General features: G+C 38.5%; 1 protein-coding gene across 8 annotated transcripts in view; it reads right to left on the minus strand.

Moving 5' to 3' along the window:
• SYTL4 (synaptotagmin like 4) overlaps window positions 1-16,441 on the minus strand; it is a 62,608-nt gene that overhangs the window by 16,077 nt on the left and 30,090 nt on the right. For 7 of the 8 annotated variants that reach the window (XM_019626788.1, XM_019626787.1, XM_019626786.1 and 4 more), the window contains 6 exons: window positions 10,185-10,364; window positions 9,717-9,932; window positions 9,470-9,579; window positions 9,125-9,290; window positions 675-776; window positions 94-169 (listed from right to left, as the gene is read on the minus strand). In XM_019626788.1, the coding sequence (XP_019482333.1) occupies window positions 94-169; window positions 675-776; window positions 9,125-9,290; window positions 9,470-9,579; window positions 9,717-9,932; window positions 10,185-10,294 (780 nt within the window). In that variant the 5' untranslated portion in view covers window positions 10,295-10,364. Of the gene's footprint in view, window positions 1-93; window positions 170-674; window positions 777-9,124; window positions 9,291-9,469; window positions 9,580-9,716; window positions 9,933-10,184; window positions 10,365-16,441 lie in introns of those variants that run through there. The other variant, XM_019626789.1, reaches the window with a different exon arrangement.

Consider the following 16,441-nt stretch of genomic DNA (forward strand, 5'->3'; position numbering starts at 1 on the left):
GGGAGGAGAGGGGAAGGGAGGGGAGGAGACTGGAGAGGAGAGGAGAGGATAGAAGACAAGAGAATAAAAGAGAAGAGAAGGACTAAAGTTTACCTTTATCACTTCAGATTTTGGGGCAGACATCTTCTTCCATTCTGGAAAGAGGCCAGATTTATCCAGAGAGTCTCTCCTGGAGGTAGATACAGAAGTTATAACAAAATCACCTCCTCCCCTTCCCGTTCTATCTATTGACCCAAGCTCTATGGAAGGAGCGCCACTGGCTTGGGGTCATTGTAGTAACCAAATCTAGAAGGTAAATGTCACATCAGATTTACCTTGAAGGAGTACAGATGATCTGATAAGCAACTGTGCACAAACACAAACACTCATGCCCTCATTTCTACAGGACAGCAGCACCAGTGGCTGCTGGTCCAGGAAGAATCCTCCAAGGCATAGCAGCAGCCTGTGGAAGTTCGCATGCTCCAGAAGGCTGTGCTCAAAGCCAACACCAGAAGTGCTACTAAAAGACTGGTGGCAAGGTCAGACAAAAAAATAAAAAAGACTTCATGCGACTTGCTGAAGAGAGAAGTTGGGTACACTGAAGGCATAGAAGAAGCCCTGCATCCTGATGCTAGAGAATAAAATAGGAACTCAGGTTGAGCAGAGGTGCAGGGACTGGGGCGGGGGGATCTCACCTGGACGTGCTATCCGAGTCAGCTGTGTAGCTATCCAGACTCTCACGCTCAGCCTCCAGTGCATTCTTGCCATTTTTCAGCTTGGGCACTTCCAATGGCACACTAGAGTAAAACCCAAGAGCCAAGGTATAAAGGAAGTGGGCTCTGCTGCTGGGAGTCAGGCTTCCTTCCAACCCATTTACAATGGCAGCCTAAGGAATCTTTCTAAGATAAATATATGCTTAGAATATACTTTGAAAACTGTTCAGCGGTTCCCCGTTGCTGTTGGGATTGAGTTCAGACTCCTCAGCATGTCAAGAAAACGCTTATGACTTGACCCTTGCTCACCTCTCCAGACTCATCTCTCATTCTCGACCTTTCCTTCTACTTTACATTCCAGAATGATGAAGTTCTTTTGGCTCCTTGAATACAACAAAGCCTTCCCTCTTCCCTCTTTTCTCTACTTGGGATGTTCTTTTCACAATGGTCATTTTTCTTCATCTGTCAAATCTACTCCTTCTTCACATTTCTCCTTATATGTCTATCCCTCCAGATCTCTCTGACCATACTCCCACTCCAAGTCTGGATTAGTAACCTTCCTATGTGCTCTTAAAGCACCCTGATTTCTTGGTAGCAGTCATCACATATATAATTATTTGCTTATGTCTTTTAAAGAAATGATTTACTTTGCTGAATAATTTAAATAAATGATTTGTTTAATGTGTTTCTCCATTAGACTGAGTTCCATGAGGTCAGTGACCACATGTCTTGTTCACTGCTGTGTTCCCAACGCCTAGAAGAGAAATAGCATAGAGTGGGCACTCAAATATTTGGTGACTGAACTCTTGACTAAATGCTCTCTTGGTGGGGCTTAAACTATATATATGTGTGTATGTGTGTGTGTGTGTGTGTATACGTGTGTGTGTGTGTAAACAAACAGTATGTTTTGAAGACAGTATTCAGAAGACCAGAATTCTTTTTCAGCTTCATAAAGGATAACCTCAGGAATTAAAAAAAGCAGCCCTAATCTTTAAAGGAAAGGACACAATTCCTGGGCCCCTTACCTCAAGGAATTTGTGAGAGCAGCAAGAAGAGGAAAAAGCCAGTCTTCCTCAAGTACCTTAAGTAATTTCAATTGGCTTCCAGGACACCAAACTTTCCTGGTCCCTCTGACCTCACGTCTGCTCCTTCTTGGTCTCCATTACTGGTCCTTCCTAATCTGCTAGACCTCTAATCTTTGGATTGTGTCCAGGCTTATTCCTTGGACTGTTTCTCTTTACTACCTAGAATTATTCCTAAATGATCTTATCTAGTCTCATGGCTTTACATATTCTCTATAAACTAATAACTCCTAAATTTATCTCTTAACTCAAATGCCAGACTTATATTTCCAAGAGCCTACTTGACATCCCTGCTTGGATGGCTCAAACACAGCAAATCCAAAACCAAAGACCTAATCCTCCCCCAGACCTGCTCTTCCCTGAATTTCATCAAATGGCAATTCCCTCCTTTCATTTCTCAGGTCAAAAATCTTAAGAATCATTCCTGACTCCCCTCATTCTCTCACAATACAAATCCAACCTGTGAGCAAATCTCCTTGGCTTTATCTTCAATGTATGTCTAGAATCTGACCAGTTCTCACCCACTCCCACTGCTGTTACTCTGGTCCAAATCACCATCATCTGGCTCCTGGATAGTTGTAATAGCCTTCTAATTAAACTCCCTACTTCTGCTCTTGTCCCCAGTCTGTCTTCAAAACAACAGCCAAATTGAGCTTTTAAAATACAAATCCAATATAGAATTACCATATGACCCAGCAATCCCACCCCTAGGTACATAGGCAAGAGAACTGAAAACATATGTCTACACAAAAACGTGTACACAAATGTTCATAGCAGCAGTATTCACAATAGTCAACAGGTGGAAAAAAACCAAATACCAGCAATGGATGAATGAATAAACGGAATGTGGTCTATGCATACAATGACATATTATTGATAATGAAAAGGGATGACGTTCTGATACATGCTACAACATAGATGAACCTTGAAAACATTATGCTAAGTGACATAAGCCAGACACAAATGGCCACATTTTGTATGGCTCCATTTATATGAAATATCCAGGATAGGCAAATCCGAAGACACAGAAAGCAGATGAGGGGCTGGGAGAAATGGGGAGTGACTGTCTAATGGATACAGGGATTCTTTTTAGAGTGATGAGAATATTCTGAAATTAGATAGTAATGGTTGCACAACATTCTGAAAGTACTCAAAGCCACTGAACACTTTAAAAGTGTTAAAATGATGAATTTATATGATGTGCATTTTACCTCAATTTAAAAAAGAAAGAATAATATCATGTCATTCAGAGCCCTCCTTCTCACTTGGAGTAAAAGTCAGAGTCCTTGCAAGTGCCCACAAAGTCTTACGTGATCTGCTTTTCACCCCATCTCTGTCTTCATCTCCTCCCACTCCTCCCTTGCTCACTCACTTCCAGGTTACTCCAACATGCCAAACACAAACTCACCTTGGGATTTCTATATCTGCCACTTTCTCTGCCTTGAACACTTTCCCCCAGATTCACTCAGGGTTTGCTCCCTCATTTGCTTCATGTCTTTGCTCAAATGTCACCTTATTATTAAGACTTTTCCCTGGCTATCCTAAATAAAACAGCATATGGACACACATGCTTTCCTGGCACACCCTATCCCTTTAGTCTACTTCATTTTCTCCATAACACTTGTCAACATCTGATATACAATATATTGACTTATTATTTATTGTCTGTGTCCCCCAACCTCAAATTTAATCTCCCCGAGCAAGGGACTTTGTTGTATTCACCAGTCTGTCCCAAAACAGTGCCGGGCAAATAGTAGGCATTCACAGATATTTGTTAACTAATGAACAAATTAAGAAACGAAGAAAGACTGAAGTAACGAATATCTATGATGTCTTAGGCAGTAATAAAGAATAAACTTTCTAAGCTATCAGATGATGTTTGAGAGAGCTCTGAAAACCGACCGTAGGGTTTGACATCCTAGGACATGCAAGAGGTGAAACAGAGGTCATTTCTTAAGAGATGTATTAGCTTTACAGTTCAAGACACAGCAGGGAGCTTGATATCACTTTTGCTTCAGAATCACTTCCCCCCTTTGCTTCAAAGAATAAAGAACCCAAAGTGGAACCATTCCTCTAGAGAGCTAGTTTAACAATGGTCCATGGAGAGTGTTTTCTGCTTGTATTTTTTCCCTAAACATTAATACATACAGATCCAGAGCTGATACAATCAACCCTAGGGTAAAAAAGCAATTATTTGACATCTGTGCAGTAAAAAATAAACTAAGAGATGGGAGTCCTGGGCTCTAACTATCTGTATTATCTCAGGTAAATCACTTATCCTGCCTTCTTTTCTATAAAAATAAGGGGGTTGAATTAAATTATCTCTGAGGCTCCATAATTTTATGGAGGAGATCATTTATGGCCACTTAGTCTGTTTTCATGTTTAGGATAAATAAGAGGTTTCTGGGTCCAATGAGACAAGAGGTCATAAAGAGCCAGAAGCAGTAGGTTTCAGAAATTACATTCTGACTGATGATGTCAGATGTGTTAATTAGGTTCAGGACATAAAAATCATTCTTATCCTTATCCACAAAGGAAAAAGGGGGCCTCATCACCTAGCACATATGAATCACCCACCCAAGGCTGTGTGGGTAAAATCACAGTACAGTAAGTCCTCACTTCACATCATCCATAGGTTCTTGGAAACTGACTTTTAAGTGAAACGATGCATAATAAAACCAATTTACCACAGGCTAACTGATATAAACAAAAGTTAAGTTCCTATGGCATATTTTCGTCACAAAACACCACCAAACTTCTAAATAAAGACCCAAAACACTTCTAATATTAAACATTGAAATACATAGGAGCTATACATACACTTAAGAAAGATTAATAAAAATAAGTAAAATCATTATTTTCCAATCTGCTTTTTCCAGTTCAGGACAGCAGGTGGCTGGAGCCTCTCCCAGCAGCTCAGGGTGCAAGGCGGGACCCACCCTGGATGGGATGCTCTTCCATTGAAGGCACACTCATACACACACCCACACACACCCACACTGGGACCACTTAGACATGCCAATTCACCTCCACAGGATTGGGATGTGGGAGGAACCAGAGGGCCCAGAGAAAACCCACGCAGCCATGGGGAGAACATGCAAACGCCACACAGTGGCCCCGGCCGGGAATCAATTTTTTTTCTCATCAATATTATAACGAAATGATGTTGAAGGAAACAAAGTCATTCAAGGACCTGCTGTACATACATACAATGAAACCCCTTACAGAGAGCAAAAAGAATGAGGTAGACCATTAGTGCTGACATGGAAAATATCAAAGTTATATTGTTCTATGATTTTTTTTTACAGCTTGAGTTATAACTGACATAAACTGCATGTTTAAGTGTGCAATTTGATGAGTTTTGACATATGTATACACTCGTGAACCACCACCACAATTAAGTTAGTGAACACATTTATCACTACCAAAATTCTCCTTGTGCCCCTTCGTAATCCATCCAGCTTTCTGTCGTTAAGTTAGTTTGCATTTTCTAGAATTCTATATAAACAGAATCGTACACTATGTCCTTTTCTTTTTTTAGCTTCTTTCATTCAGCATGGTTATTTTGAGATTCATCCATGTTGTTTCTTGTATCAGTAGTCCCTTCCTTTTCACTCCTGAGTAGTATTCCACTATATAAACAAACCCTAATGTATCCCTTCACCTGTTGATAGACATGTGGGTTCTTTCTAGGTTTGGGCTATTACAAATAAAGCTGCTATGAACATTCCTGTACAAGTCTTTGTATGGACATATGCTTTTATTTCTCTCAAGTAAATACCTAGGAATGGAATGGCTGAATCACAAGGTATGGGACACACTTAACTTGTTAAGACACTACTAAACTGTTTTTCAAAGTGGCTCCAGTGCTCCACCAGCAGTGTATGAGAATTCCAGTTGTTCTACCTCCTCACCAACAATTGATACGGTCAGTCTTTTTAAATTGCAGCCATTCTAGTGGGTATACAGTACTATCTTTTGGTGACTTTAATTTGCATTTCTATAGTGATTAATGATGTCAAGCATCTTTTCATGTGCTTATTTCACACCTGTATATTGGCTTTGGTGAACTGTCTATTCAGATCTTTTGCTCATTTTCTATTGGATATCTGTGTTATTGAGTTTTTAGAGTTCTTGCTCTTTCACTTTTTTCACTTAATGTGTATGTAGTACGATCCTTTTAAAAAAACTAATTAAAAATTTAAGAATCCAACCCATATATGTACATTTAGACAGTCTGATAGTCCATGCACGAAAACTATTAACAATTATTAAGAATAATTATCTGGGGCAGAAGCAGTGTGGTTACTCATGTTATGTATTTCTATATTTCTTCTCAACATCATATAAAATGTGATAAAGTTATTTGTCTTGGGGTGAGGGAAAGTTAGGAAAAAAGCACACAAGTAGAAAGCCAAATATTCACCAGAATCAACCAAATGAAGAAAGAAGTAAAGCCTCAAATCATAAAATGTAAAAAATTATGGCTAAGAAATCAGAAGAAAGATTTACCTCAGCCAAACTCCTTCCAATGCAGATATGTGCAGGCTAAGTGAGTGAGTAGGTAGTCCTGTGATAAGTCAAGGAAAATAAAGTACTCAAGTAGCTCCAGGTAGCCCTGCGGGACCCCAGCAGAGGCAGGTAAGACTGATGCAGTACGCCATCTTTCGAGGCACTAGTATGAGCTAGAGGACACATCTAGAGCTGGTTTGAGTGAGCCGAGCCACTTAAGAGAATTTCAGGACACCAAAAGCCAGTTTGCCTTTTGCCCCTCCCCAAGGGTTACAAAAAAGAAGCATACAGAAAGCAATATTCTATCCTTAAACTAAAGTGTAGTTGGGTGTAGGGAATAGATAAGTTGTTTCAAGTTGAGGTGAGAAGCCTGTCAAGAAGAATTTACACACACTATATCAGAGCAAACAAAAGATATAGGCAGAACTCTCTTTGTTAAGCACGAATAAAATGAAAAGAAATGGTCTGACAGATATATAAATGTGCCATAGGGTGGGGGGAGATAGAAACAATTTGCAAGGTGAACGAAGATCCCATTCTGGAGAAGAATATAACCCTAGGAAAATAAGTAGCTTTCTTCTGAGTCTTTTACAGGTATTTGGGTAAGAATATTGATGTGATAAAGCGTAAGAGCTCAAATACAAGATGATAAAGTAATTAAAGGAAAAGAAAGACTGAGAGCAAAGAACAAATTAAAACCTAAACAAGATAATCCACTCAAATAAGTAAATTAGAGCAAAAAGGAAGGCAGGGAGGGAAGAAGGGAAGGACAGGAAGAAAGAAAATGGATGAAAATCAAAGTAACAGCAATGAGGAAAGGGTTGGGCTAATCATGGTTAATTGTTTTCATCTTTTCCTTTTTCTTTTGCATTTAAAAGAAAAGGACAGAAATGGAGAATAAAGAAATACAATGTCCCTGGTGTGGAAAACTTAACTAATGAAAAAAGAGATCAGAGTATATGGTACAGAAAAATGTTTCCAGTAATGAAGAAAGAACCCATCAAGGATACACTGCATATTGGGGAAAAATGATACACCACTAAGATATGTCCTTGCTAAGTTACTCAACTTCAAACTTCAACAGGAATTTGCCAGGCATCTAAACACACACACACACACACACACACACACACACACACACACACACACACCCCCCAAATTACCTATAAGGGAAAAAAACAAGTGGCTAGCTGGCCTTAGACTTCTTCACAGTTATATTCAGTGGCAGAAGACAAGCTAATGTCTACAGCATTCTAAGGGAAAGAAAGTGTGACCCAAGAATATGATATCCAGCCAAGATATCACTCAAGTATAAAGGCACTAGGCAGACATTCTAACATAAATGAAATAAAAATAGCACCCACAAGCTCTTCTTGAAGGAACTTCTCAATAGTAAAATCCAGACAATTAAGAAATATATTGAAGTAAAGAATTCAGAAATATAGAGAAGCCCTGGTACAACACCTGATTACAAGCATACAATCCTTTTAAATACGAACTTAAAACTAAAGACACGGGTAAAACAAGCAGATGATATATGATAGCATAACCAAATGTAAATGCCACTAGTCCTGACAAAGTAAAAATAATTCGAGTAATAAAAAATTGGGAGTAGGGGAAAGAGTTGGGACGAAGTGCAAGAAATCTAATCTCCTCTTTCATAGCAGAGTGTCCACTGATAATGTTTAATATCGAAACAGGTAGATTTTAAAAAATGACTAAAGGATTGTTTGACCTAGCAACTGCACTCCTATGTATCTACATAAGAGAAATGAAAACATATGTCCAAACAAAAAATTCGTAATTAATGTTCATAGCAGCATTGCTCATAAGAGCCCAAAAGCGGAAATAACCCAGATGTCTACCAACAGATGAATGGATAAACAAATGTGGTATCTACATATAATGGACATATTATGTGACAGTAAAAAGAAATGAAGTACTGATACATGCTACCACATGGATGAACCTTAAAAACATTATGTTAAGTGAGAGAAGGCAGTCACAAAGGACCATCTATTGTATGATTTCATTTAATTGAACTGTCCAGAATAGGCAAATACATAGAAATTGAAAGTACAGGGTTTCTTTTCAAGGTGATGAAAAGTTCTAAAATCTATTGAGGTAACAGTTGGACAATTCTGAGGCTATACTAAAAATCACTGTACTGTACACCATAAATGGGTGAATTGTATAATATGTGAAATTATATATCAAAAAGGTTGTTAACAAAAAGACATTAGAAAAAAAATGACTAACTGCTCAATGTTTTCATAATATTTTTTCTTAAACTTAAGGGGTTGCTAATGACTAATATAATTTATGGTAAAGAAACATTTGTCTGAAGATTAGCAATTCTTTAACTTTCGGTGTTTTATTTTGTTAAGTTCAAGTAAAATTAAATAGAGTACTTTTAATTTACTATTATCCTATATTACAAAGTGTTTTTCAATCTATCCATTTACCCATCTCTCTATCTCTCTATATATACAAATTATATCTGAAATAATTTTCATATAATGTGACTACTGGGGTAGTAGGAATTTGGGTGATTTGTTGCCTTCTTTACTGTTTCCTATGCTGGCTCAAATTTTAATAATGAGTATGTGTTACTTATATTTGTCTTCAAATTGCCCTTATAAAGTAAATATGCCAAAATGTTAATGTTACATGTGGGTAGTAGCATTATGAATATTTTTTCCTTCCTTGTTAATTCTTTTCTGTACCTTCCAAATTTTCCCATAATGAACATCTATTATTTTATAAACAGAAGAATGTAAAACATAATAGAATTAAAGGGATGTGTAGTATTCCTTTAAATGATTGCTTGGTTCTTACCTGGACACCTTCTGTTGTTCCTGAATGATCTTTCTTCCTGGCCAGACATCACCCATCTGTGACTGATGAAGGAGAGACTGTCCCACTGTCTCTCTTTTATTCACTTCAAGACAAACAAAAGCATGGCAGAGTGGTGGTGATGAGGAGGGAAGTGGAAACACAACACCTTTGCAAAAAACACAACCCATCTATATATAGATGGCAATATAATCTATAATTTCCCACCAACAGGCTGAGCCCATGGAGGTAAGATATCACCAGTAAGAGTACACGAGGGTTCCACGCCAGAGGTTTTATCACTGAGGTCAAACACTTCAAAGAATCACCTCCAGAAAGGTCCAGTACCTGCAGGTTTCCGGCGCAGGGACATCCTGATTATCTCACTGCCTGTGCGGTAAGCGAAACGATTCACTTTCTGGTCATAAAACCAGTCTCCAGTTGCCTTCTTCAGCTCTCTGGGAAGGAATAAAAGAAAATGGCAGATGGATCAAGAATGGCCCTTGTCATTCAACCAGTGAAGGCTCAGGGGAGAAATTCTCACCACAGCCAGGGCCTCATTTCCTGTCTCTACTCAGCCATAGGTGACACTCACATCTCCTTGGCGCACACCTTGCACCTCCAGGTACCATTGCTTTCCTGGATACGGCAGTCCCAGCACACCAGGTGATTACAACCCCGACAAGTGTTGGTCTTAGGAGTCAAACGGCCCATGTTCTCCTGGCACCGGGCACAGGTCCAATCACTATAGTGTTGGCTGCCCCTCTTGGCTCCTTTCCTTTTTATCTCCAGTAACTCATTCTTCAATCGCCTGCCAAGATGCAAAAGAGAAGTATAAGTGGATTCAGTTTCTGCATAGGTTAGGTGAAGAGGAGTTGTGAGGTAGAGAGCGTAATAATAATCAGCTCTGTGAAAGCAACAACCTCAGAGCCCAACCTGACCCAATGAGGAGTTGTAAACCTCATACACAAGTTCCTTTGAAACTCAGATGAGACATACAAGGAAAAGTCCGGATATCATTGGTCATAGGCCTGGGAACCCATGCTTTTTCTGGGACTCTTACCTAATCCTTTTCTCATCTGCTTTCTGGAGCTCCTCATCTCTGTGTAGAACACTAAGGATCAAATCCCTTTCCACGTCAGACAGAAAAGAAAGGTCAAGGATCTCCGACATGACTTATTCTAATTTTTCTTCCACTCTTCTTTTCTTGAAGAGACCAGACCAGGAGAGCTACCAGAGTTGCCTGAAATAAGATAAGCACTAATTTCACACAGATAATTTACTCCAGTATAGGCCCACAGCCCTAGAGCCTTTCAGTAGGCTACTTTCCCCTTGGGCCAAGCTAAAGAGACAACGTAGAAATATCTGACCTATTTACCATTCCTACTCTGATCTGAATCCTACCCTGAAAATGCAGATGCTTTGATTTTTCAAGAAGAAAAACTTATTCATGACTCTGGGAAAGGGTTGGGTCGTTCAGGATAAGCATCTGGATTGGGAAAGAGCACAGAACAGCTGAGTCAAATTCCCCCTCTACCAAGCAGATCCTCAACCATCCAATTTTCAATACATTACATGTTCTCAAGTCCCAAGTCTATTAAGGCAAATAATAAGACAGCTGGTCTCTGTAGTAGAGGAGAAAACCACACAGGGACTCTTGCCTGTTGAAGCCCATTTTTTCTTTTCAGACCAGCTTCCATGTTCCCAGGATTCAGTCAGCTTTCTGCTACACTGCAAAACGTCCATGACCCATTCGATCTCCCAAATTTCTTATTGCTAACACTACAGCAAGAAGATTTTCACCCATTTCATGCATATTTGTTGAGCACGCCCTCTGACAGGCATTGTGCAAAGTGCTGGGGATACAAAGATGAGTGAAACAGTTCCTGTCCTTATGACTTTCACAGAGTAGTAGGGGAGACAGATACACATAAATACAGTACAATGTACTAAGTGTTATCAGAGGTATAATAAATCAAGTGCTATAGAACTTAGAGAATGTAGTAACTGATTTTATCTTGCATAGACAGGGAAGAAAGAGAGCTGTATACATGGAAGGTTTCACAGAAGAGGTAGATTTTGCCTTATAGAACAAAGTATATGTCTGTTGGTTGGGGAGAATGGTAGGAAAGAGAGGCTTACTAACTATGCCTCCGTCACCCTCTGGTTCCTCATTTCCAAAATGGCCTACGAGGTGTGATCAAACAATATAGTGAATATTTAAATAAAAAAATGTTACAGTAAAAGACACATTACCATTAATCCCCCTCAGAATAATCCCCCTCACTTCCCACACACTTTTCCATCGTTCTTGCCACTTTCTGAAGCAGTTCTGGAAGTCCTCTTTTGTGAGTGTCTTTAGTTGTGCCGTCATGGCTGCCTCTACGTCCTGAATGGATTCAAAACATTTTCCTTTCATGGTCATTCTGACTTTGGGGAAGAGCCAGAAGTCACGAGGTACCAGATCCGGTGAATATGGTGGATGAGGACACACTGTAATGGTTTTATTTGACAGAAATTGCCATACCAGAAGCAATGTGTGACACGAAGTCCTTTCACTGTGATCACAAAATATGGTGAATGCTGCTGCCAAGTGCCATCCAACGGAAAGGTAGGGATCTTTAGTATTGGAAATGATGCGTTGAACCTTAGTAACAGTGTGTGACAAGTTTCAACTTGTTCGGTGCAGTCAGCCCGGTGTGAGCTACGGTTGAGAGATGGTGTGTTTTAAAGTGTACCCTAAGTCATCTTCCATAATGACAATGCTCTGTGTCACACATCAATTCTGGTACGGCAATTTCCGTCAAATAAAAACTTGATGGTTTGTCCTCATCCACCTTATTCACTGGGTCTGACACCATGCGACTTCTGGCTCTTCCCCAAAGTCAAAATGACCATGAAAGGTAAATGTTTTGACTAAATTCAGGACATCGAGGCAGCCACAACAATGTAATTAAAGACTCTCACAAAAGAGGACTTCCAGAACTGCTTCAGTAAGTGGTGAGAATGATGGGATAAGTGTGTTTGAAGCGAGGAGGAGTATTTTGAGGGGAATTAATGGCAATGTGTCTTTTACTGTAATCATTTTTTTATTTAATCATTCACTGTATTGTTTGATCATACCTCATACCTCACAAAGTTGTGAAGAAAATTAAATAATTCGTGTTAACGGACCAATCATAATGTTTGGAACACATGTTTGGAATACATGTATTCACTGAATCTGCTACAGGGCAAGCCCAAAGCAGGGCAGCAAGATGAAAGAACAGGGAATACATGTGAGAAGCAGAACTAGCAGAATGGAATGATTGATTGAGGCAGAGGATGAAGAAGGTGAAGTCAAAGATGCCTACCTCGCATGTCTAGGTCAAACAACTGACTGGCTAGTGACAGCCTTGACAGAGATAGGGGCTATAAGAGAAGAAATGGGATTAGAAGGCAAGACGTTTTGTTTTAGTCATGTTGAGTTTCTGCTGCATACAAAAACATATCCAGGTAATTAGGCCCAGGAAGTAGTTGGAGGGACAGGGCTGGACCTCCAGAAGAGAGACTATATCTGAAAATATAGATTTAGTTATCATGGGAGTCAAAGAGCCCAGGAGAGAGTGAGCAAGGAAATGGGGTTCATACTTACCTTCTCTGCTCTCCCTAGAAACTAGACAACAAGCCTTTTTCACTTGTCTCCTCTCCCCCATCACTTGCAAATCTGACTCCATTCAGAAAAGTCACATCCCACCCCAGCCCTACCTCTAACCACGGGTTCCTGTGATTTCCAGCACTAACCCTGTTATTAGAAATTTCACTTGAGATGGGATCTTGCAGAATCAGTAGCGGGGAGAAGAAAACAGAATAAGAAAAAAAAAAACTTAAAAGCAAGCAGAAAAAGGAAAGCACAGGAAAAAATGAGACAAATAGAAAGCAAAAATAAAAAAAGATGGTAAAAGCAAGTTCCAATATATCAATAAACATAAAAAGTATATATCAGCAAAACTCACCCTTTAAAATACAGAGATTAACAAACTGAATAAAAATAAAAAATTCAGCTATGTGCTATTTTATAAGGGACACACCTAAGACATAAGGACAAGGAAAGACTGAAAGTAAAAAAGATGGGAAAAGATATACCAACTAAATGCTAACCAAAAGAAAACTGATGTAGCTATCTTAATATCTGAAAAGTAAAACTTCAAGACAAAAACATTATAAAGGATAAAGATTACTGCAGAGTAAATAAACTTATATGTATTAATAAAACACCGCCAAATATATAAAGGAAGACTAAGTACGACTAGAGAGAAAAGTTAAAAAATGAACCATCAAAATGGGATATTAGCATACCACCTTAACGACAGGGATACATTCTGAGAAATGCTTCTTTAGGTGATTTCGTCATTGTTAGAACATCATAGAGTGCGCTTACACAAACATACATGGTAGAGCCTACTACACACCTAGGTGATATGAAATACCACTGTTCGATATGCAGTCTGTGATTGACTGAAAAATTATGTGGTGCATGACGGTATTGCAAGTATGAGCAGATAGAAAATTTGTAAGTTTATGGACAAGTCAAACAACAAAATACATAAGCTTGATTTAATGGACATACCGTATTTGCCGGCGTATAAGTCAACTGGGCGTATAAGACGACCCCCTAACATTTCCACTCAAAATACAGAGTTTGTTATATACTCGCCGTATAAGACTACCCCCTCTTCCGCACACCTTCCACACACCAAATAAAAGGTAAAACAATATCAGATTTGATTTCAACATTTATATTTATATTCAAATGCTTATGACATGCAGGAAAACTGTCACAAGGCTGTATGTAATCAAACATATACATAAATCGCGATTCGCGATTTTGCGCTATCATACTGGGTGTTTGGTCGGCTGTGTGCGATTTTGCGAGTGTGGTAAAATCGCATAACAGCAAAATCGCATAACAGCCGAGCATACACCCAGCAGCGCTGCTGATGCCTGAACGGTATGTGGAATGAAGTGGGCGGGCATCGGGAGGCCACTATGGCACGGGGCAAGCACTATGGGCAGTCTATCTGAAGTGTACCTGGCGTATAAGACGACCCCCCACTTGGAGGCATATTTTTCAGGGCCAAAAAATCGTCTTATATGCCGGCAAATACGGTATGTAGAATTCTATATCCAGTTGGAGAATCACATTCTTTTCAAGCACATATGGAACATTTATGCCCCTAAATGACCATTGTACTAGGTTATAATGCAAGTCTCAGTAATTTCAAAGAAATCATTCTCATACAAACCATGGTCTCTGACCTCAAGGAAATTAAATGAAGTCAATAACAAAAGATATTTTTTAATCCCAATATTTTCTGGAAATTTAAAGACACTTATTAATAACTCATAGGTCAAAGAACATATCATAATAATACTAAATTTATCATTAACATCTTAAAGAAGAAACCTGCTGCCTACCTCACCACCCCCTTACCATAGGATAGAATATTTTCTAGAAACTCAAAAAGGAAAATATGGAAAAAAACAAATGCTTTTGTATGCAGTGAGTTATGTGATATGTTTTTCATGGTAAATGTTACATCACATTTTGAAAAATATAACTCAGAAAAATGATGGAAGCACAGATAAGAAATCCAAACAGATTTGAAGTTAGAAAACTTGTGACCTTTCATATTCACTCAATTGATGGACAGTAGGGTTCAGTGGAGAAATCAATGCCCAAGAATATTTGTTAAGGCCCTTCACTGAAATTCAATCACAGGTGTGCGATCAAAAGACCAAGGATTATCTACTGGGAAAACTACAGCTCAGATTATATGGGTGTCCAAACCTGAGCTCTGATAGGCAATTTGTTCCATGTTAGTCATGAGGTGTCCAATACTCAGATGAAATATCTTAACACAGCATCCTTGTGGGATGTCATGCCAACAAGAAGATGTTTTGGAAAAGATGGTTTGTTTAGTTACAAAATTATATTTTTTTTCTCAAAATTCAGGATAATATTTTAATGCAAGTACTTACAAAAGGGGGAACTGAAAAATGTACTATCAAAATGGGAGGTTAACATAGCCTTCTTAATTACTGATCGTACAAGCAGATAAAAAAATTAGTAAATGTATGGACAAGTTGAACACAATAAGCTTGATATAATGAACATATGTAGAATTATATATCCAAATTGATATATCCTATTTACATCTTAATCCTATAGATTAGGAGATTATAATAATAAATGAGCATTAACACTAACAGTTAGTTTTCAAGAAGAGATGAGGAGAGCTATCTCAAATTATATTAAATTCTGAATACCAGTTTTAAAAATGAAAAACCAGGCCAAACTGAAAGGGAGAATGAAATAATGATTATAGTGGTATAAAACAGACTTGGGTTCAAATCCTAGCTTTGATATTTATTAGTTATATGATCTTGTGCAAGGGCCTAGAATATAAAAAACATTAGATGTAGAATATATAGAGTATAGAATTCCTTGTAAGAATAGTACTTAGCTTAAAAATTATTGTTGGTGTTCCAAAAACAGAAACCGAAGTGAATTAGAAAAATAGCTAACAATTTCCCTGCAGGGGGCAGCAAATAAAACAGATTTTGTTGTGTTTAATTTGTTGTACACATTGGTACACCTCCCTCTGCCAAACATGCAGTGCACATATAAATATGGAAATGGTAATATTTATGCTCAAACTAGAAACTTCTACCAGATGTGACCTACTTGAGGGCAGGCACTAGATCTAGACTTCATACCTCCAGGAGTCTACTTAGCACAGTGTCTGAAACACAGTATAAATTCAATAAATGTTTACTAAATGTCTTCACCCAGAAATCGATTTGCATTTGTATGTTTAAACTTAAACTCACAGAAAATGAAGAGTGGTAATAGAGCTGAAAGAAAAGTGTTTTGTTTTCCTCAGGCAGCATGGACTCTGGAGACAGGCTGCCTGAACTTGAATCCCAACTTCACCATTTACTAGCTGTGCAACCTTGGGCAAGTTACTAAACCTTTCAGTGCCTCAATTTTCTCATTTGTAAAATGAAGATAATAAGTGTGCCTACCCTTGTGGGCTTCTTAGAAAGATTAAAAGTATTTAAAAAATATGTAAAGTGCTTAAAGTAATGTGAACACAGAGAATGCTAAGTGTTAGCTATTTTTATTGTCAGCTTTTATATATGCATTTGTATTGTGAGACATAACTGGGTCTTGCATAATGACATTTATTTCCTTTTAATAAGGAATTGTGAGTTAAAAGGTGAATTGTGAGTTAAACTGCCTCTAAACACCATTTAAAGTTTCAGGCATTTTTTAAG

Source organism: Hipposideros armiger, unplaced genomic scaffold (assembly GCF_001890085.2).
Source record: "Hipposideros armiger isolate ML-2016 unplaced genomic scaffold, ASM189008v1 scaffold_689, whole genome shotgun sequence".
Classification (NCBI taxonomy): Eukaryota; Metazoa; Chordata; class Mammalia; order Chiroptera; family Hipposideridae; genus Hipposideros; species Hipposideros armiger.